At 40.3% G+C, this 21,100-nt stretch overlaps 1 protein-coding gene across 5 annotated transcripts; it reads left to right on the plus strand.

Moving 5' to 3' along the window:
- The first annotated feature begins 4,096 nt into the window (after window positions 1-4,096).
- Window positions 4,097-19,568, plus strand: rnf44 (ring finger protein 44). 5 transcript variants are annotated; one of them, XR_014699195.1, is made up of 13 exons: window positions 5,777-6,076; window positions 7,374-7,566; window positions 8,045-8,267; window positions 8,451-8,618; window positions 9,077-9,250; window positions 9,352-9,513; window positions 12,930-13,045; window positions 13,623-13,710; window positions 15,284-15,405; window positions 15,490-15,589; window positions 15,693-15,845; window positions 17,282-17,331; window positions 19,453-19,568. XR_014699195.1 is itself a non-coding variant. In XM_084549826.1 (11 exons), the coding sequence occupies exons 2-11, from the start codon at window positions 7,460-7,462 to the stop codon at window positions 15,753-15,755; spliced, it is 1,323 nt and encodes a 440-aa protein (XP_084405952.1). In that variant the 5' UTR covers window positions 4,097-4,380; window positions 7,374-7,459; the 3' UTR covers window positions 15,756-19,562. The 5 variants fall into 5 exon arrangements, 3 of the variants coding, with proteins under 3 accessions (XP_084405952.1, XP_084405951.1, XP_084405953.1); XR_014699194.1 differs by having other exon boundaries at window positions 15,693-17,331; XM_084549826.1 differs by lacking the exon at window positions 5,777-6,076 and adding an exon at window positions 4,097-4,380 and having other exon boundaries at window positions 15,693-19,562.
- Window positions 19,569-21,100: the final 1,532 nt, after the last annotated feature.

A 21,100-nucleotide genomic window follows, 5' to 3' on the forward strand; every position in this document is an offset into this window, starting at 1 on the left:
CATTGACTGGCCAGCCCCATCACTGTGGTACATGGCATGGGGCCATTCTGGGCCACCAGTGTTTGTACCAGAACCACCGAAGCATCTGAACTAATCTTTTGTCTGTATGGGTACTTCTGTTGTCATGGCAGCAACGGTAGCGTGTTTTCTTCCATTGACAAAACCTGATGTGACCGGCGGCCTTTCTGAAATGTGTCTCGTCAGAACCAATCAGTGGGCCGATGGCTTGTTCAGAAACCACAGATCTATCCCTTAATGAGCTCTTCCCAATAAAGCACCCCACCCACCCACCCATCCACCCACCGGCCTGCCCTGCTCATTAAAGGGCATCTCACAAAGGATTGCGTTCTCTTGTGTTCGCTGGCATCATTCATAATCAGACATTCGCCTCAAAACAAAAGCCCAACACTACACCTCATGCTGTGACAAAGAAACATTTGCCAGGAAATTGGGGGGGTACATCTGAAAAAACAACATGTAGAGAAATTATTTTTGATAACACAAAGGAAGATTCTTTCTGTCTTTCTGTTGTAAAACAAATTAATCATTCGACCAAAAGAAACATACTTTGGATCATAAACTATCCTTGTATTCTGTACTATATGCTATACCATGAAAGGACAGTGCAGACACAGGATGGAAGGGAGGGACCCCAAAATAACTGGTACAGGTACGGTGCAGTTTGTTGTTTTGTTTTATTTACTACTATTTGTTAAGAAGCTGGGAACTTTCAACTTACACTCCCTGGATGTGGCAGAGTAAGGAAGCTATCAACGGCTGCCACCAGATTCCAGAGGAGGCAGGTGGTCAAATATCCTTGAATGACGGCAAAAGACCCGCAGCAAGACTTGGTGTAGCAGGCACTGAGGTTTCAGTTTCCACACTAAGGCGCATACTAAACGCTGTATGGTTTCCTGCCCAAACTCCAAGACGTACGCCACGACTGACCCAAAAGTACAAGAAAAGTTTCCAATTTGCTGAAAACTATATAAATAAGCCAAAGAGCTTTTGGGATTCTGTTCTGTGGAGTGATGAAACAACGGTATGTCTGGAAGAGGAATCTTGTGTTGATGATAGGAGAGTCTGACCTCTGTGTAAAGCCCTCTCCAGCACATCCCAAAGACTCTCAATGGGGTTAAAGTCTGGACTCTGTGGTGGCCAATCCATGTGTGAAAATGATGTCTCATGCTCCCTGAACCACTCTTTCACAATTTGAACCCGATGAATCCTGGCATTGTCATCTTGGAATATTCCCGTGCCATCAGGGAAGAAAGAATCCACTTTTTTTTGGCCAGGCAGTGTATTTAAGTTACGTAATAATATGAATATATAACGCCGTGTAAAAAATACACAGTACTGGCAGCAATGACGAAAGTCCAGTTATTTCCACACAGGGAGGCGTTGTAGAGTCTTATGGCCTGAGGGACAAACGACCTCCTCAACATGTCCGTGGAGCAAGACAGAGACAGCAGCCTGTCACTGAACGAGGTGTCATGTAAAACTGCTGAAAAATGAGTGCAATTCTGTTTTATGTGTAATCTAATTTAGAAATTAATCCATTTAAAATTACACTCTGACTAAGATTATGAAATACCAGTCATGTCTCTTTCGTGCCACGGATTAGGAGTGTACAGCAACTCTAAAAACTCTACGAGGCTCATGATACGCTCACATGGCAACCCATGTTATGGAACATCCAGGTGTGGCCGGCTACATTGGCAATAAGTAGCTGTTGATGTGTTGTTGAAAGGCTTGATTACATTATTATGTGGCCATCACTTTGAGAAATGAACTCATAAAACGAACACTGTGGTTGCTGCCTCACCTCGACATTGGAGCGCTGACAAGATTTGTGAGTCTGTAGCTTCGGTTTCCAGTCAAGATTTCTTGTGGCCTGTTGCTTTTTTGCTGGTAGTGTGGGCATGTAATCTAGCTAACAAGCTAACATGTTGAAATAGCATATAGGCATACAGTTCCCCATGTTCAACATCTTTTTTTAGTACGTTAACATTTGCAAATTGGTACTTAGCAAACAGTGTAGCTGATTAAAACTTCAGAGGATCACCAAAGTTCATCCTGTTGGAAGCAATGTCTGAGACAAATTGCCAGCAAATGCATCTAAATGAGGATTCATCCTTTTGGGACAATGCACATATGGAAATTAAATATAAATATTGTCCATTTGTGCATAAAAACTGGAATATATTTTTCTGTCATCTGACAATTGTGTCAAACATTAGAAAAAGAATCAAAGTGTTTAGTGTGTATGACAGAGAAATCATCCAGTTCTGTATTATGAAGACCCAAACAACCTAATGTATGAGTGACAGAACAAAGAACACTTACAATGACTCAGTACGTATTGACGACATACTTTCCTATTATTGCCTCCAATAATCTTATCCAGTTTGACTTTGGTTTATGACTTCAAATGCTTCCTCCTGACACAGCAATAGAAATATATAAAATGGGCGGGAACATAATAAAACCTTCTCTAAGCAGTTCCAGTAAACAGAAACATTGTTTTTTAAAAAAATAAAAAATAATAAAAAAATCCAAGCGGACAGACTGAATGATCTCAAGCTAAGGGTGTTATGGTCCCTAACAAACAAGATTATGAGTCATGATAAGATTCATGGTGCACACCAGCTCACAAATTAAGTAACATGATTGTGCAATGGGAGTGACAGCAGAATTCATTAAAATGCAATAAATAATAAGAGTGAACTTGCATCAAAGCAATATCCTGTTGGAAAGTCTCACACAAGTGTTGATAGTTACTAAGTCACTGTTGTTTAAAAACCATCCCATCCTTCCTCCTTTCTTTGGAGCCCCTGTAATGTCTAAACTTTAGTGACTGTGTATTTAGTTTTTTCTCTTCCAACAAACAGATGCATTGTTCTTATTTTCCGTAACATTTTTCCTTGTGAAGGGATACTGAAGTGCGTTTCATTACCTCGCAAAGGGTTGAAACAGACTTTTTTTTGCATGGATATATTTGTGCCTCAGTGGCTGGAACATAAACAAGCTGAAACAGCTGAACACATTGCATTAAGCTCTAACATGGTTAAAGCAGACCGCCTGACACAACTAATGCTGTGCGTATAAATAAATAGATTTGTCAATAAAAAAAGATGTAATTAGATGAAGAAAAAATACGCAAAAATGCGGTGAAATAATCTCTAACAGCTCTGTGTTTTTGAGATTTCACTGTGCAAAGATTTCAAAGTCACTTAATAGTGATATCGATTGCTGTCCCTGTAGAATACCTTGTAGTTTAATCATCCATGTTTGTTATGTTATTCTCTTTTTTCGTCAATTTTAAGTCGCCATTATCTGCTACACACATTACTGTGGGAGAGTGGTGAAAAAAAGGCTTAAAAGTGATTTCCTGCAACTCTACACAACTTCATCTACACTGTAAGGGAAGCACTATAATTCTGACCACATTTTTTTGTGTACAGTACTTCTGTCCATCTACACGGCTGGCCTCAAGCAGTTCTGCTCAAGGTTTCTTCCTGCAAAAAGCGTTTTTTTTTTTTTGTTTGCTCTGGGGAGGGGGGGTTCTGCCTTGATGTAAAATGAAAACTGAACTGCAGTGAAAATTCATTAATGGTCACATTGCGGATTCATTTTTCACACAATATGAACAACAACATGTGACTGATTGGGAGTCAAACTTCCCTCTCTTTAGCTTCAGTTGCCTACTCTATAGCCATGCTTTATCTAATAATAATAATTAATGATTAATACTGATTCTGCAGAGTGAGAACCTTCTTTTGATCGCTAAACTCTGTTGGTTATAATCAAGAAATGTGATAGATAGATAGATAGATAGATAGATAGATAAGATAAGATATTTAAGTTATATCATAATTAAAAATTCTGAGAACTTCTCCCACAGCTGTGATCTCTTTTACCAGTTTCGGTAAAATACTTTCATACAACTGATCATTTTTGGTAGGCGAACCTTGAACTTTCCAGTTCCAGACGGGACTCCACTTTTTGCTGTTCATTACGGTAAAAATGGCCGCACGGCGTGTGCTCACCGCTCATGAAATACGCAGAAATGGGGGTGTAACAGGGAACTGCAGAAACCCAAAACAACCGCGGGGCCGGATCGCCGCTTCCAAAACGGAAAAAGTGTCTTTAGCGGAAGTAAAATCGACTGTTGCGAAGCCATACGCCGGCACAGTCTCCGGAAAGAACGTACTGATAATGTGAGACTCTAATGTTTTGCACCTTTTTCACAGCAGTGGTGAAATCCACGGAATGTTCCACACGGCAACAGCTGACCATAGGATGCCGCACTTAGCCTAGCGAGATGTGAACATTACAGGGAAAATATCAGTGATCAGATGGTTGCATACTAACAATCAGGTAACTACACTCCTCCTCTCCTTGTTGCTTTGTCTTGGTTGCATTTTGGAAGGTTTGCGGCGCGTTTTCGATGAGATGGTTAGACGGCTTAGTGAGGCTGTCATCCTGCTCAACCTCCAGCCCCTCCTTGTTTTGCTGCTACCGAGTGCGATGTTGTAATGTTTACATTTATGTTGCATACGGCTGCTCCTCTTCTTAGCCCGCTTTCCATTAGGTGCGCGCTTTGGATGCATTCAAAAGACCCGATATGCTCCATTGCTTTGCAGTGAACCCTCCAAAAACACACGGAATTATTTATTAACTCTTACAGGACAAACTGGGCCTGTTAATAATAAGGCCTAATAATAAGTGCAGCATTAACCTGACATGTTTTGCAGCTGCATGCACTGTCCTGCAAACCATAAGTGCAACATTTCTCAAAATAGCCGAGGATTCTGACTTAATCATGCAAGTGCAACATTACATAACCGACTGGGTAGTCTACAGTAGGACACTGTGGCCTCCAGTGGGAGTCAAAACAGACTGTGAGCAACAGTAGAGTTACAGACCTCAAGCAGTGTGTTCTGCAAAATAAAAACCCTCAGTGTCAGTTTTCAGTGGGGTGCTTCTAATTAATTAAAAATTAAAATTTCTTTGACACTGAAGCTTATTGAAGGGAGTCAGATTGGCAAAAGAGGTGCATTAGAGAGATTAGAGAGATGGTTAAATGTCAAACCAGGATCCTCGTGAGGAAAAAAGTTTAATGTGACTGTTAATGGAATAAAAGTAAAAAGAATTATGAACCAAATGCACTTAAAGTACCTAAAGTACTCATGGTGCAGAATAGACAACCAGGGTTAGTGAATATTACTTGATTATTATTAGTACTAATACATGAAAGCAGTACTTTAATGAATTAACACATGTTTAAGTGTAACTAAAATCTAAATTGCTTGACATGTTATGGTGTAGTTTATTTTATAGCACTGGAAAACAAATCAAGTCTCAGTATTTGATGTTGTGAAGGAAAAGGGTGCCACACATGGCCCAGAAATTATACAAAAATTGCACTACTTAATTCAATTTTTTTGTTTGTTTGTTGTTTTTTTTCGATGACCCTGCAACCTCTCGGGGAGTTGTGTTGTCTATAAGCTAGCACCAACAACAGGAACTGCTTGTTTTGGTATATTGTAACCAGGGCTGTCTGGGTGTCTGCTGTCTGTGTTTGCTGCACGCTGATTGGCCGCTCGGGGAAGTAGGCGTGGCCTCACCATAACAATGCATTTCAAGGAACATACACGCGCCAAGGAATGTTTTCTGTCGTTGGGTAGCTAACGTTATCTTAGCCATTAGTTTAACGGTATTTCACGCTGAGGTAGTCGCTGCCGTTAACGGACAAGCTTTCTTCCCCCCCCCCCCCCCTTGTTTCTGAAGAAAACGGATTTCCTATGCAGCAGCTGGAGAGCCCGTGCTAGCTGGCTAACGTTAGCAAGCTAATACCTTGGTGTCTGTCGCGGGACATTGTCAAAAAAAAAAAAAAAACAGTCGGAGGAGGCAGCAAGTCCGATTGATAGCCCGTTAGCGCTGTCTTCCGTCGGGACATGGTTGTCGGTTAGAGGCGGTTACGTTCAACGATAACTTGATGGGACGAGACATTTCGGAGACTGAAACACCTGCCATCACCCTTCATCACCGCGCAAGCAAACTAGCTAAGAAAGTAAGATGTGGGCAGTGTTGTTGCTCAAACTCACAGCTAAACATGTCCACACAGATGCTCTGAATATGCTGTAACACGTTACGGGGGTAGGAGTGCAATAGTAACTGAGCACATCCCACCCATGCATTAGCATGCTGGCTATGAATAGCTAACTAGTAGCAGTTTTAAGTCCTGCTATGTTGGACAAAGCGTTAGCCTAGCTCGGCTAAAGTTAGCTTCTCTCCTTCAACAGGGGGCAACGGATGTGTCCTTACTACGAGAAACCAGCTGCTGCTACAGTGATAATGTTTGTAATTTCCGCAGTGGTGCGTTCACGGCTCTGCATGATGCTTGTGAGAAACGGTGTAGTGGTGCGGTGGCCTCCTAAACTGCACGGTAGCGAGCCGTCCCGCTTACCTACCACGTCTTTTGTTGTTGCTTTGTCTTATGAGCACATGGCTTTCCATGTTTTTGTTCAGGCAGGCTGCAGCGACCCCTGTTTATTATCCACCGCGTCAATTACCCTTAAACGTTTCTTAATTAACCACCATTACTGTTAAACTAAGCACATAGCATAACATTAAAAATACAATTGTCATGTATGATATGTTTGGGCCTTTAATAATTAATTAGAAATTACATGAATAATACATATGCTTTCTGCTACAGGTGCCTAACTGGTATTTTATCATGTGATAACAAGTGTATCATGTGTGGGAAAATGGGGCTTGATTTTATGTAGTTTTGAGATCTTTGAATAAGCGTTGCAAAAATATTTATCGAAACCAGAGAAACTACTGGAAAAAGGGCATTTTTTTGAGCACTGTTGCTTTTGGTGTCAGTTATCTAGAAACTGGGGTGAGCTGTATTTTAATCTATGCTGACAGTGTTGGCGTCAGTCAGAAGGGCAGTGATCGTAATCTAGGACATTTCCAATAAAAGCTACAACTCGGTGAATGTGGTCAGCGAAATGAACGTAACGCTGGGATATGTGATTCCAGAAGAAGACATTCAGAGTTTCTGAAATCATGCCTGTATAAAGTAATAATTTTAGGGGACGCTCAGCACAGTTAAGGCAGATTTAACCTGAAGAGTGCAGTTGTTGTAACCAAAGCAATTAGGATGAAAGCTTTACTATTTCTACTATTTTAACATACGTATATTTGCATATAATTACATAATTCCGCAGCACAAATCTTGAGTCTTTTCACTTAATATCGAGTGTATTCCTGGATATGTATTGTTTCTGTAGTGTGCGCGTAAACAATATGCCACAAGGTGCAGGGTTGCTAACCTGTCAATTGATGTGTTTTTACAGGGTTAAGACAATCAGAGGCAACATACAAGTGCCTCCACTGTACGGTTTCCTTTCCCAGAGTGTGACTCGTCTGCACGACGTCACCAATGCGACCATGGGAAATAGCAGTAAATAGGCTGCCACCAACAGCCCCCTTAAATCCGAGGAGGTTCCTCGGAGAGCCCTGCAACGCCCCAGTGCATCTCAGGAGAAGGTATAAATCCCTGCCTTGTCCTTCCTTCAGACATGTTTATTTTAAAGGTGGCTATTATGTAGAATCATTTCAAAGCACTGAAATGAAGATTGGGGTGTTTTCCACGTCCACCAGCTGTCAGCTTTGCGTGTGACTCATTGCCTTTCTTACTGGCTAATGAGGATCCCAACATCCACCGTTCTTTGTTCACGATTAAACATAAAAGCACTTGTTAACAGGAAGAAACATTTGTCAGTGTATATAAGCCTTACACACGTTACAATCTTACTCTAGTAACAGAGCTGTCTATTGACAAACGTACATTGGCTTATTGAAGATAAAAAGCATTTGCTGTGCTATTAAAGTTGTTGAGTGAAATCAACTTATGGTCTCAAGAGCAAAGCTGATGGGAATAACTTTCTGTCCAGCTAAGATTTTCATAGATAATGTGTTGAACACGCCGAGCTGATCATTTTTTTTTTTGTGTGTGAAATTACAGCCCACCAGTGAGACGCCAGTGGGGGAGACGAGACAGACCTGTACTGCACACATCCCCGGTCCAGGATGAGAATTTCCATCATCTGCTTTTCTCCCAACATCACCAACAGGTTCCTTTAGATGAGTCCAGACAGTACAGCCACACCAGCACACCACCACGCATGCTTCACCCTGCTGCTCACCTGCCCCAGCAGAGCCCCATCATGGTGGATCTACATGACCAGGTAACTGAACACCTCATGGGTGAAGCCATTTATTTATGGAATATTACGTGCCTTCCACAGCTACATATTTAATATAATGCGGGTCTGTTATGTGATAGCGTGTGGTGAAATTTGAGCAAGGGGGGTGGGGTTTGGGTTAGAATTGTTGAATTACCTCCTCCTCCTCCTCTCGTTTCTTGAAAGATGCACCAGGGATCCGTTCCAATATCATATACTGTTACGACGGTGACGACCCATGGATTTCCCATGCACACCGGGCAGCCCCTTCCAGGGTGCAACACTCAGCAGCTCCCAGCATGCTCGGTAATGTTCAGCGGACAGCTCTCTCTGCTCTGCTGCCTTCCTCCTCCTGTGAGTTTGAAAAGGAAGAGCCCGAATGTCAGTGGCATCCATGTAGCACACCATACCAGCCATGCAATCTGTCACTGTTCATGACTAACAAACAAGTTGCTTGGATTTGTAATTTAGTGCTCATGTTAGCGCAGTAATTAGAATCAGTTAGGCAACATAAACTTGTGTTCCTTTGTGCAGTTAATTTGTTTGCTGTGGAAACATTTTAAGCAATATTTGGTGTTAGTGGAATAATTATTTTATTAATCAGGATTGATGTTGTGGAATTCCTGTCAGTGGTGTGGCTTTATGTAATGCATCGCTTCTATTCACTACATGCTTATAACACGCTTTCATGACTTTATTTTGAATGTGAGAAGAATATTTGCTTTGGTTAGGTGAGGCTTCTTTAAAGTGTGGAGTTTGGTTCATAACTGAGCTAAATGTACGTCTGTTCCTCTGTTGTTTTCTCTCTTCAGCTCATACAGGCATGTACCATGCAGCATATACCGGTGTCTTATCAAGCCTTTCCTCCCCTGATCTCCAGCGAACATTTTGTATTGCACCCAACCCCATCTGTACCCCCCCACCAGCCGCCGCACCTTACTCCTTTGAGCCAGTTTGTCCCTTTACAGCCTCAGCACCCACGCATGGTGAGTAGTAATCCGTTTACACAATGACATGACAGAAGATGTAAGAATGTAGTAGCTTGCATATTTTGAGTCTGAACTCCACCTTTTCTTCCTCCCGTCAGCCTCTACAGAGGGTAGACAATGAAGTTGACCTAAGAGGGGACCAGCACCCTTTAGGGACCTTCTCCTACCCTCCCTCTCATCACCCACCAGCGCTGCCTCCTTCTCTGCCCCTACAGTATCTTCCTCAAGAGCCTCTGCATCAGGAGCTTCCCTTCGGAGTGGTAAGATGCTCTTATCAGAAATTGATGACGCGATTTTAGTTTAACCTGCTACATATCCAGTCAGTGCGACACATTCTTGCTGGAGGCTCTTGAGTTCATCTGCACTCTCATACGGCCGGTCCCTGAGCTGCTCCACTGCAGCAGTGTGGGACTAACTGTCTTGCTCAGAGGGGCCTCAGTATCCGCTGTGGGACGAGCGTTTCTCTCTACACACAAGCAGGGCTTAATAGGTTGAGGTTAAATAGATTTGTTTCACGGTGGAAATTGTTTCCAGTTAAACATGTAACCAATCATATTGTTGTGTGGCAGTGATGGTTTGAATGAATGAAATCACTTCTGCTTTTCCTGCTTTGACATTTAAAGAATACACTATATTACCAAAAGTATTCGCTCACCTGCCTTTACTCATTCTATGAACTGAAGTGCCATCCCATTCCTAACTCATAGAATTCAATATGATGTCGGTCCACCTTTTGCAGCTATTACAGCTTCAACTCTTCTGGGAAGACTGTCCACAAGGTTGAGGAGAGTGTTTATAGGAATTTTTGACCATTCTTCCAAAAGCGCATTGGTGAGGTCACACACTGATGTTGGTCGAGAAGGCCTGGCTCTCAGTCTCCGCTCTAATTCATCCCAAAGGTGTTCTATCGGGTTCAGGTCAGGACTCTGTGCAGGCCAGTCAAGTTCATCCACACCAGACTCTGTCATCCACGTCTTTATGGACCTTGCTTTGTGCACTGGTGCACAGTCATGTTGGAAGAGGAAGGGGCCCGCTCCAAACTGTTCCCACAAGGTTGGGAGCATGGAATTGTCCAAAATGTTTTGGTATCCTGAAGCATTCAATGTTCCTTTCACTGGAACTAAGGGGCCAAGCCCAGCTCCTGAAAAACAACCCCATACCATAATTCCTCCTCCACCAAATTTCACAGTTGGCACAATGCAATCTGAAATGTACCGTTCTCCTGGCAACCTCCAAACCCAGACTCGTCCATCAGATTGCCAGATGGAAAAGCGTGATTCATCACTCCAGAGAACGCGTCTCCACTGCTCTAGAGGCCAGTGGCGGCGTGCTTTACACCATTGCATCCGACGCCTTGCATTGCACTTGGTGATGTGTGGCTTGGCTGCAGCTGCTCGGCCATGGAAACCCATTCCATGAAGCTCTCTGCGTACTGTACTTGGGCTAATCTGAAGGTCACATGAAGTTTGTAGCTCTGTAGCAATTGACTGTGCAGAAAGTCGGCGACCTCTTTGCACTATGCGCTTCAGCATCCGCTGACCCCTCTCCGTCACTTTACGTGGCCTACCACTTCGTGGCTGAGTTGCTGTTTTTCCCAAACGCTTCCATTTTGTTATAATAGAGCTGACAGTTGACTGTGGAATATTTAGGAGCGAGGAAATTTCACGACTGGATTTGTTGCACAAGTGGCATCCTATGACAGTTCCACGCTGGAATTCACTGAGCTCCTGAGAGCGGCCCATTCTTTCACAAATGTCTTGTTTCACAGTCTGCATGCCTGAGTGCTTGAATTTATACACCTGGGGCCAGGCCAAGTGATTAGAACACCTGATTCTGATCATTTGAATGGGTGAGCGAATACTTTTGGTAATATAGTGTATGTGAATCAAATTCATTTTTAGACAATAAAGAAACGGGTGATTTATAACTCATACCATTGGCTCGTATGGTGGCAGTGCTTTCCAGCGCATTGTGCATTTATTTTTTATGCATATAGACCTGTAAAACTAGACAATGTAGATTTCCATTAAGGTTATGTAGTTTTGTTTATTATTTAGTAGTAAGTAATCAAAGGATTAATAATTTACTTAGAAATTGCAATAGATAGTTTAATTGAAGAAATATGTTTGTAGCAGCCCTTAGTGCTGGATGTAACATCCCTTCAAAGAATATCATAAGCAAACTGTTTACTAAAAACTTAAAATGAATGGAGGAAGGGGGGGCAGATAAGGGAATCATGGCGTTCATGTATTTCTTTTATAACAACTGAACAATTATTTAAACGTTTGGATATTTCTTCTCAGTCTGTTCGACAGTTTGTGCTAACCTGCGCGCACGTGTCTGTGTGTGTCCATGCATCAGGGCGGAACAACGCGTGACCATGTAGAGACAGAAATGACATGACGTTGTGCAAATAAGATAAATAACTTGAGGCTAATTAGTTTGTTTAATAAATGGTTCTATAGGAAATGTAACCTTAAATGACTTTTGTTGTGATCTGGCACTGCATAGAAAAGAAAATTAACTTGACCGTCAAAGGGGGGGGGGGCGATGCCTCTGGTTGGGGTGGGGCACCTCCTTATATAATAGTAAGGGAACCACTGAATGTGATTGTTTAGCTACCTCTAACAATGGATATTGACTTATGTAAGATATTCATGTGTGCTTCTTTTTTCTGCTACCTTTTTTTTTTAATCTAGCGGAGACAAATATTGGCACTTTCAGAAAAATTCCCCCATTCATAATCATGACTCAGGTGTTGACACGGACTCTATTTACGTGGGAAACTGATAGTTATGGGCTCTACTATTGTTTTAGGCACATTGCTTGGAACGGCTTCTTATTTTAAAAAAAATGGCATAGCTCCTCTAAACAGTTGCACTTGTTTAAATTACATGTTACATTACCTGCTGTTGCTCTGCACAGCTCTGTCAAAGGTACCTTTTGGCATGCTCTTAATTTAACCCATTTAGGCCTAAATACTCTTCTGTAAACCCCCTCTCAAAACCTGAGGTTTTTCAAAATATGTCAACGCTTACTAAAACCTTAATTTCTCAGGCTCTGTAGCAGATAAAAACATGAGATGAAAAGCATTTGACAGCTTACTTCTTTGGCTTTCACCTTGACTGACTTGCTATGGCATAATCTTCAAATGCATTTTTTTTTTTAAATCAATAAACACCAAACATTTTTAAAATTTTGAAAATCAGTAAAGATCTATTTTTTCAATTACTTCAGCAATATCACTTCCTTCACTTGACGGATCGCTAGCACGGTGTTTAAAATTTTCGACCAAAACATACTCCACGTGTAGGCTTATTTCGACCAATCACAAAGCGTTTTATTAGTCACATGAGTTTAAAAAAAATCCCTAAGCATCTCTGTCACTCACCCCAAGAATATTTCAGCCAATCACAGTGCATATAATTGGCCATGTGCCTCGAAAAAGACGACAACGCTCAAAATGACACAGACGCGTTTGCCGGCCTTAATGGTAACTACGCATAGATGCGTGATCCGGTCTCAATGGGTTAGCAATGATGTAAACTCAGGACTTTCATTTACACACCAAGAATTTTCCAACTTGCTGTCAGTGCAGGTGAACTTCTCCAGAGCTGAAATTCCAATTTTTTTTCCCAAACATAATTCCATTGATCTGTGTTTTATTTCTTTGCAGCCATATCCCCACATGCTGCCCCGGCGAATGAGTGGACAGCGATACCGGTTGCAGCAGCCTCTCCCTCCTCCTCCCCCGCCTCCATCTTACTACCCAGGCTTCCTCCCTTACTTCCTGTGAGTACCTGCAATAAAAGTATCCTGTTTATGGAGTCGAGCAGTCTCAGCCATGCGGTTATTTACTCAGCTGTGAAAGTTACAGTTCTTAGCGACTGACCGTTTTACTAATATTTGTGCCAGAACACTGCAGCTGAGTTAATAATAATGGGTTATTTAATAATAATGCAGACAGGCTGGCTTTTTTTCATTTCTTGTTTTCATAAAGGATGTTATAATGTCGCATTTAACCGTGGTCCAGTTAGTGCTCACAGGGCAATTGACACGCCCTCAACTCTGTGGGCTCGCAAACAGTTTTGTGATTGATCGTGATTTTTCTGCCAGACACCTCAGGTAAACTGCTCGGTTATGTAATTATAGGGGTAGTCGTACTGGTCTGATTTGTTCCAGAGTGGAGTGTGATTGCTGTGTTCACACCAGCCCAAACGAACCAACCTGGGGGCGAGATGCTCCCAAGACCTAAGCATTAAAGCACCCTAATAGCTGGTATTTGTGGCACATGTGCTGATCACAGTGAAGTCTCCATGTTTGGGTTAATACTTGCTCAGCAGGTTCAGTCTCTCTCTCTTTCTCTCAGGTCAATGCTTCCTGTGCCTCCAACCGCAGTGGGCCCAGCCATCAGCCTAGACCTGGATGTGGATGATGTGGAGATGGAGAACTATGAAGTTAGTGAATTTGTCAGTTATAATAATTCACTGGACATGACAATGAACAGATGTGAGCAGAAGTGCTGATGAGTGGCCTTAGTTTGGATACATTTACACATTTAGTACAGTAGACAGTACAGGAAGTGCTATATTATATACAGTGTTTGGAATAACGCCGTTTAAAATAACGGCGTTACGTAACGCTGTTCTTTTTTCAGTAACGGGGTAATCTAATTAATTACTTTTCCCGTCGTTACAACGCCGTTAACGTTACTGGACATTAAATGCGGTGCGTTACTATTGATTGAATAAACTGTGTAATCCGAACGCACCCCTGGCTCACCGCTAGTGAGGAGGTGGGTTAATAACGAGGTAAGCGATTATGATTGGCTAAGGCAGAGCCATGTTTCATGGTAGCCAATCAGAGCCAGGTTTTTACACACATGCCAGCGCCACACACACACACAGCGAAACAGAGATTCCACGAAGCAGCAGAGATGGCGAGTCAGGAGCAATCCGATGAAAAGTTGGCATTTTCAAGGTAGAGATATAAGCACTACATCAATAAATAAAAAAATTCATTTTGGTCAAAGGGAGGAACGTGCATGTAATGTGTACATTATGTCCAGGAGCGAAGACTTTCTTGACATCCGTTGTAAGCGACTCTAATTTAATGAAGCATCTCACAACGACACACGCATCTACAAAGCTAGTGGCCAAAACACCGATACCGAAAAAAAAAATAAAAAAAAAAAATATATATATATATATATCTCGAAAGTTATGTACAAACACGTGTCTGTTCTACTCATTTCAACTGACTTGTGAAAACTGCTAAAAAAAAATCCAAATTCTTTGACATATAGCAACTTTTATTTTAACAGTAATGCAAATAGTTACTTTCCCTGGTAACGAGTTACTTTTATTATAGAGTAATTCAGTTACTAACTCAGTTACTTTTTGGAACAAGTAGTGAGTAACTATAACTAATTACTTTTTTAAAGTAACGTTCCCAACACTGATTATATAAGTCGTTGTACAGAAATTGTTGTTTTAAATTTACAGTTTAAGTGTAGAGATATGTGTAGAATATGGTTCTTATTTTTAAACATGGTCAGAAATGATAAAACCAAGAAGCAGCACCGAATCGTTCCTTTTTTCAATATGTTGTATCTCAAAGATTAAATCCTTGGTCTAAATCATTGGTTTTCAAAGTGGGGGCCGCGGCCCCCTGGGGGGCCACCAGGGGGCACTAGGTGGGCCTCAGACAATTGGAGGGAAGATAAGAAAAAAAATTGCAAAAATAAAAAAATATATAATCTAATTATTTTTAATTATTATTATATTATTTTATAGTGAATAAAAGTAAGAAAAAACATTATAAAAGTTGATGTTTCTTTACATATTTTGTAGCATTGTCTGTGGGTTTGCAAAGGGGGTCCTCGGCCAGAAGCTAATGCTGTTTGGGGGCCTTGGCATGGAAAAATTTGGGAACCCCTGGTCTAAAACATCAACCTCTCTCTCTCTCTCTCTCTCTCTCTCTCTCTCTCTCTCTCTCTCTCTCTCTCTCTCTCTCTCTCTCTCTCTCCAGGCATTACTGAATCTGGCAGAGAGGTTGGGTGAAGCCAAACCACGTGGACTCACAAAAGCAGACATAGAGCAACTTCCGTCCTACAGATTCAACTCAGAGAATCATCTATCTGAACAAACGCTGTAAGCCTACCCCCCCACTCTGATTTATTTTCTGCCAGTATACGTGATCAGCGTCCTGGTAACTCGCTCCTCTTTTCCTCACAGGTGTGTTGTGTGCTTTAGTGACTTTGAGTGTAGGCAGCTACTTCGGGTATTACCTTGTAACCACGAATTCCACGCTAAGTGTGTGGACAAATGGTTAAAGGTGAGTTCGTGTCAGTTTTGACACTTGAACCTTATTTATCTGGTGTAACGCCGTCACGTCTAATGGTTCGTGTTTTTAAACCTGACGTCCTTTCCACTTCCAGACCAATCGCACTTGTCCTATCTGCCGAGCCGATGCCTCGGACGTACACCGGGAGGTGGAGTGAGAACTGTCTCTGAGTGCTGAACTGGAAAGCTGTACACACCAGAGTCTGTCCCAAAGCTGGGGACACCTGCCACCTAACCTGCGTCCTCCAGTAAATATAGCTTACCAACCCACTACTCCTGCCCTTTCCTAAATAATAAGCAATCCAGGATTGTTTTCCGGAGCCTGTTGTACCTCTGCTGTGCTTCATTGTCCGAATCTCATGAAAACCCACTGCCTATTGCAGCCTATAGCCAGAGTTCTGGGATCGCCAGCCAGTCCTTTCTCTGCCCCCTCGTTGCAGATTCCAAAGATCTTTTCCCTACAATGCATTATTTGCTGCTTTTGTTTACAGGGTTTCGTTTTTATTTAGTGGATTTGGTTGTGGTGTTTGTGGAAAAAAGCGAGAGTCCTGCATTGGAAGAGATGTGTTGGGAGCCTGGAGGATGATAGGCTGGACACCTTGTGCAATTAGCAGAAAAATAATAGGAGTACTTCAACATGGGTGTCTGTGTTTGGAGGCGACGCCTGACCATCATAGATGCATGTTTGTGTAGGTGTTGGGCTAAGCGACTTGTTAATAATGTATGTTCTGCAATAATGTATCGATCCTTTTTAACAGTTTTACCCCTTAGTTTGTTTTAGACTTTGCCAATGCTATTGTGAAAGTGCGACTCGCTGTGGTTAAATGCAGATTCTGTTAAGCCTGAGCTTATGGACTGCAAGTGACGGGACATGCAACTGTGGGGTGTCCTCTACCCCAGATAATCCACTCTGGAACACAGATCTGTACAAAAGCAGTCACGGATTAATGGACTGCGTCTTTTTTTTTTTTTTGAGGTCGCCTGGCATAACTGCACAAGTGCTACATCCACCCTCCACGTCAGCATCGCTCCTCTGGCAAGTGCGTGTGTGCATATTGTGCGCGCGTGCGTGCGTGCGCGTGTGTGTGTGTGTTTGTCCTGTTCACAGAGCCAATGCATTGTGTAACCACTGGATACAGGGCAGCATGCTAGGATTTGCATGAACTGTTGAGTCAGACTAGCAATATTTTAATCAAGCATTGCCACCAAAATTTATCCAATTTTAAGAAAAAAGAAGAGACAAAGAAGCATACTAAAAGAACTGCTTGCTTATTCTGAAAGCGCCATGAGGGAAGACTAGCATGTGGTTACAGCCCCGGCCGCGTTTGAGCACGGGAGTCCTCGTCTGAAGGCCGTGCCGATGCCGTAGAGCTCTGGAGGCCTGTGCAGAAAGCAATATTGTGCAGTGAGCAGCGAGTTTTAAATGAACTTTTTCTTCCCCTTTTTCGGAAGACTGGGCTTTTTATTTCTTTGTTTGTGAGCCAAATCCAATATACAGATATAGCCTACTGTGGAAGATTTCAGATCTGCCTTTTTATGACCTTGACAAGCACAAACCTATTACTAACCCTGAAAAAAAAAAAAAAAAATACTTTGTCATTTCCACTTGTTTTAAAAGTATGCCGTTGAAAAAAGAACAAAAAAGAGAAAAAAAAAAGGTTTATTTGTTGGTTTTATCTTCTAGAGAAAATCCGTTGAAGGAAACCGTCGGAGCACTAACAATGTTTGTGTAAGGTATGTGTTATAATCTGGTAACTTGGTCAGGTCATTTGTCTTAGGCCATGGTAATGGTGTTGTAAAAGAGCAACTGTATGTTTAGCTTCAGTGTGAATGCTTTTAGGATTTAAAAAAAAACAAAACAAAAAAACGTTTGAAGACAGAAGAATGTTAAAAACTCTTGTAGAAGTCACTGGTGACGCTCCACGTTACGCCCGGCGTCAGATCAGAACAGGCTTCAAATGACACAGAGCTGGAGTGTTCAGTAGTGTAGAGACACTGTTAGACTTCTAATTCCTTGCTTGTGTTAACACTATTCAAAAAAAACAAAAATAAAAAATACAACAGGATATATTCGGGGTGGGAGGGAAAAGAGCGACAAATGAACCTTTGGATTCACTCTTCTCTTAACTGCCCCAGTAAGCACTAACAGGCAGTTGTAACCTTTGCTTTTATGTGTAAGGGGATCTTGCCTTTTTATTTCGTTTCTTAAGTGAATGTGAGTCTTTGACGTGTGCCACCTTCGAGAGAGAGAGAGAGAAAGAGAGAGACAGAGAAAAGAAGCCATTTAATGAGTTAAACCCACAGCTTTGAGAATTAACCTATGTGTACATATCTATTCGCTGGCATATATTGTAAGTTTAAAAAAAAAAAAAATCACTCAGGGCCTCTCGGTATATAAAAATAAAGGAGAACAGTCCATTTCAAATGGAACGGATGCCATGAAAAGGGTATATCTGAATTTAAGTTTGGTCGTTTTCCTCAGACCATAAATAATTTAATGTACTCAATTATAATATTCTGTTTCGTCTGAAATAGTAGGTAATACATCATTTAAAGACAGGCATGCAAGAAATAAAAAAAAAGATCAGTAAATATGTTAATAATATTCACTGAAAAGAGGCAATGTACACTGCAACTCATTACAAGTGTATTACTCCAACCTGTTTGACTTTCGTTCTCGTCCTCGGACCACATGTTCAGACGTAGCGGTTGTGATCCCATTTCTAAACGTGCCACGGCGCACACTATTCTACCTAATTCACTCCCAGATCTACTTCAGAGGTGTTTGCATGACTTTAAAAAGAAAAAAATAAAACGAGAAAAAAAAAACAAAAAAAAAAAAAAAACAAGTGTGTTATAGTGGAGGACATCTCAAAATGCGGTGGGGACCTATTTAACGGTGCACAATATGCATGCTTGTCGACCAGATCCCAACTGATTTTTAGCTCTAGTTGGCTTTGGGTTCTGGGGGTTTGGATCTTAACGCTCAGCTGATAACTGCCATGCATTGTACTGCACACATTTGTAATAGAACTGAATGACTACAAGATTTTATTGCGCTACCTTCATTTTATAAAAAAAAAAACAAGAGGAGAAAAAAAAAGAAACTGGTCTTGAATCCAGAAATTCTTACATACATTGTGTTACTGTTATTGCCCTAACGACTGAAAATTACATGCTCTGAAACTACTGTAGTTTATCAAAAAGCCATAGTGAAAAGGTGCTAGATGTTCTGCTTTTAGGTATGAAAACTCACTTGCGTGAATGCAATAGTTTGTCATGGATCCCATGTATTCTTAAAGCATGTTATACCAATACCCCTGAACAATGTCAGTGAAAAACCAATATAGTTTAAGGGATTTAAAAAAAAGAAAAAAAAAAAGAAGACGATTAAAGTGTTGTCATACTTATTTCAGTGTAGTACTGTACCTGCCTATCAGGCTCTTGCTCTCAGTGTATCAATATCTTAAAATGTATTGTTCACATATAGATACCTTAATTCATGTTAATGTTAGCACTGTTCTTTTAAATATTTAATTGACAATATCCAGCTACCCTATGAAATAAAAAGAAGCTCCCGTTAAGGCCTAGGTAATGAGGTAATTTTTAACGACAACTGAGAATAGAGTCTTGTAGTCTTTCCGTTAAGAGTTATTGAATAATCTCACAGCTTGTGTGGTGCAAAAACGTGTTCCAATAAGCAGCTAAAAATTTATTTAGGATTTGTGATTGATTGCTCCGTAGACGCCATTTATTATTGTTTACCAATGATTTTTCTTTTTTTCTTTTTTTCTTTTCTTTTCTTTTGCTGTGGTGGGATAGTGGTTTACTGTTCTTACTCTCCTTGGCCTCCAGGGGTCCTTGCCTGAACACCAGACTACCCACCCACCAACAGAGCCAGGGGCATGTGTTCTGTGTTAGGCAGATGTTTTGCTTTGGTACTTGCACATTTACAGTTACCTCATTTTTTCCATGTTTGTATTGGGGAGGGTGGGGCGGGAGAAAACGACTAATATATATTATATATAGGAAATGGTTCTTATTAATGTTATAATTTTTCATTCCATTGGAATCATATTGTTTGTAGCATTTAACATAACTAGTTAGTGTATTATATATACATCTGTATACTGTTTGAAATTTTTAAGATTTGTACTTTTTTTAAATGAAAGTTGCTAGTTATGCTTTACCAAGTAGTGCAATCATATTTTTTTTTTTCTTAATTGTTGTGGCTGATTTGAGAGGGTTGTTCACTAATAAATGTATGATGTATACCAATATCACACGGGTCTCATGTGACAGGTTATTGAAAGGTTAAAATTAAGTGATTAATGACTCACGACACTTTAAAATGGTCTTTCTGTTAAAACTGTTAAACTGCCCAAAATATCCCACTGATCCAATTTACTCACTGTGGACAAAGTATCTTATTCTGAACATTTCATTACAGAAGAAGATTACAGACACTGTTTATAAAAAGAAAAATAATAATTCTGATTTTAATCTTGGAATTCTGAGAGAAAATCAGTTCTGATTTAACAGATATAAATTCTAAGAATTCTGACATATAAAAAAATTCGATATTAGAATTGACTTTATTTTGAGATTAAATTTAATCTCAGATACCTAAATTTAATCTCAAAATCCTCAGAAAACAGAGTCAGAATTCTTTTGAAAAAAGTCCAGAATCTCATTTTTGATTTCTGATTCAGATTTCAATCCTACAACTTTTAGTTTAATGTCAGAATTCTGATTTTTTCAAGTAATCTGTGTTTAATATTTTAATTCTGAATCTAATTCTTACTTTAATCTCTTCAAAAAATTATGTTTTTAATTTCAAAATCTTGAGTTTAGTCAAATAAAAAAAATCCAAAATTCAATTTTTTTTCCTTCAGAATTCTGAATCCCAAATTTAATCTCAGAGCTCTAGGCATAATTCTAGAAATCTGGAAAAAATTCTGATTTTAATCTTGGAATTCTGAGAGGAAATCAGTTCTGATTTAACAGATATAAATTCTAAGAATTCTGACATATAAAAAAATTCGATATTAGAATTGACTTTATTTTGAGATTAAATTTAATCTCAGATACCTAAATTTAATCTCAAAATCCTCAGAAAACAGAGTCAGAATTCTTTTGAAAAAAGTCCAGAATCTCATTTTTGATTTCTGATTCAGATTTCAATCCTACAAAATTTAGTTTAATGTCAGAATTCTGACTTTTTCAAGTAATCTGTGTTTAATATTTTAATTCTGAATCTAATTCTTAATCTCTTCAATAAATTATGTTTTTAATTTCAAAATCTTGTTTAGTCAAATAAAAAAAAATCCAAAATTCAATTTTTTTTCCTTCAGAATTCTGAATCCCAAATTTAATATCAGAGTTCTAGTCATAATTCTAGAATTCTGGAAAAAAATCTGATTTTAATCTTGGAATTCTGAGAGAAAATCAGTTCTGATTTAACAGATATAAATTCTAAGAATTCTGACACAAAAAAATTTGA

This window comes from Chelon labrosus (genome assembly GCF_963514085.1).
Source record: "Chelon labrosus genome assembly, chromosome: 8".
Lineage (NCBI taxonomy): Eukaryota > Metazoa > Chordata > Actinopteri > Mugiliformes > Mugilidae > Chelon > Chelon labrosus.

Coding starts and splice junctions, on each gene's coding strand:
- rnf44 (XM_084549826.1), top strand. CDS start 7,460: ATGCGACCATGGGAAATAGCAGTAAATAGGCTGCCACCAACAGCCCCC. Junction 7,567..8,044: donor CCAGTGCATCTCAGGAGAAG/GTATAAATCCCT, acceptor GTGAAATTACAG/CCCACCAGTGAGACGCCAGT. Junction 15,590..15,692: donor GTGTGGACAAATGGTTAAAG/GTGAGTTCGTGT, acceptor TTCCACTTCCAG/ACCAATCGCACTTGTCCTAT.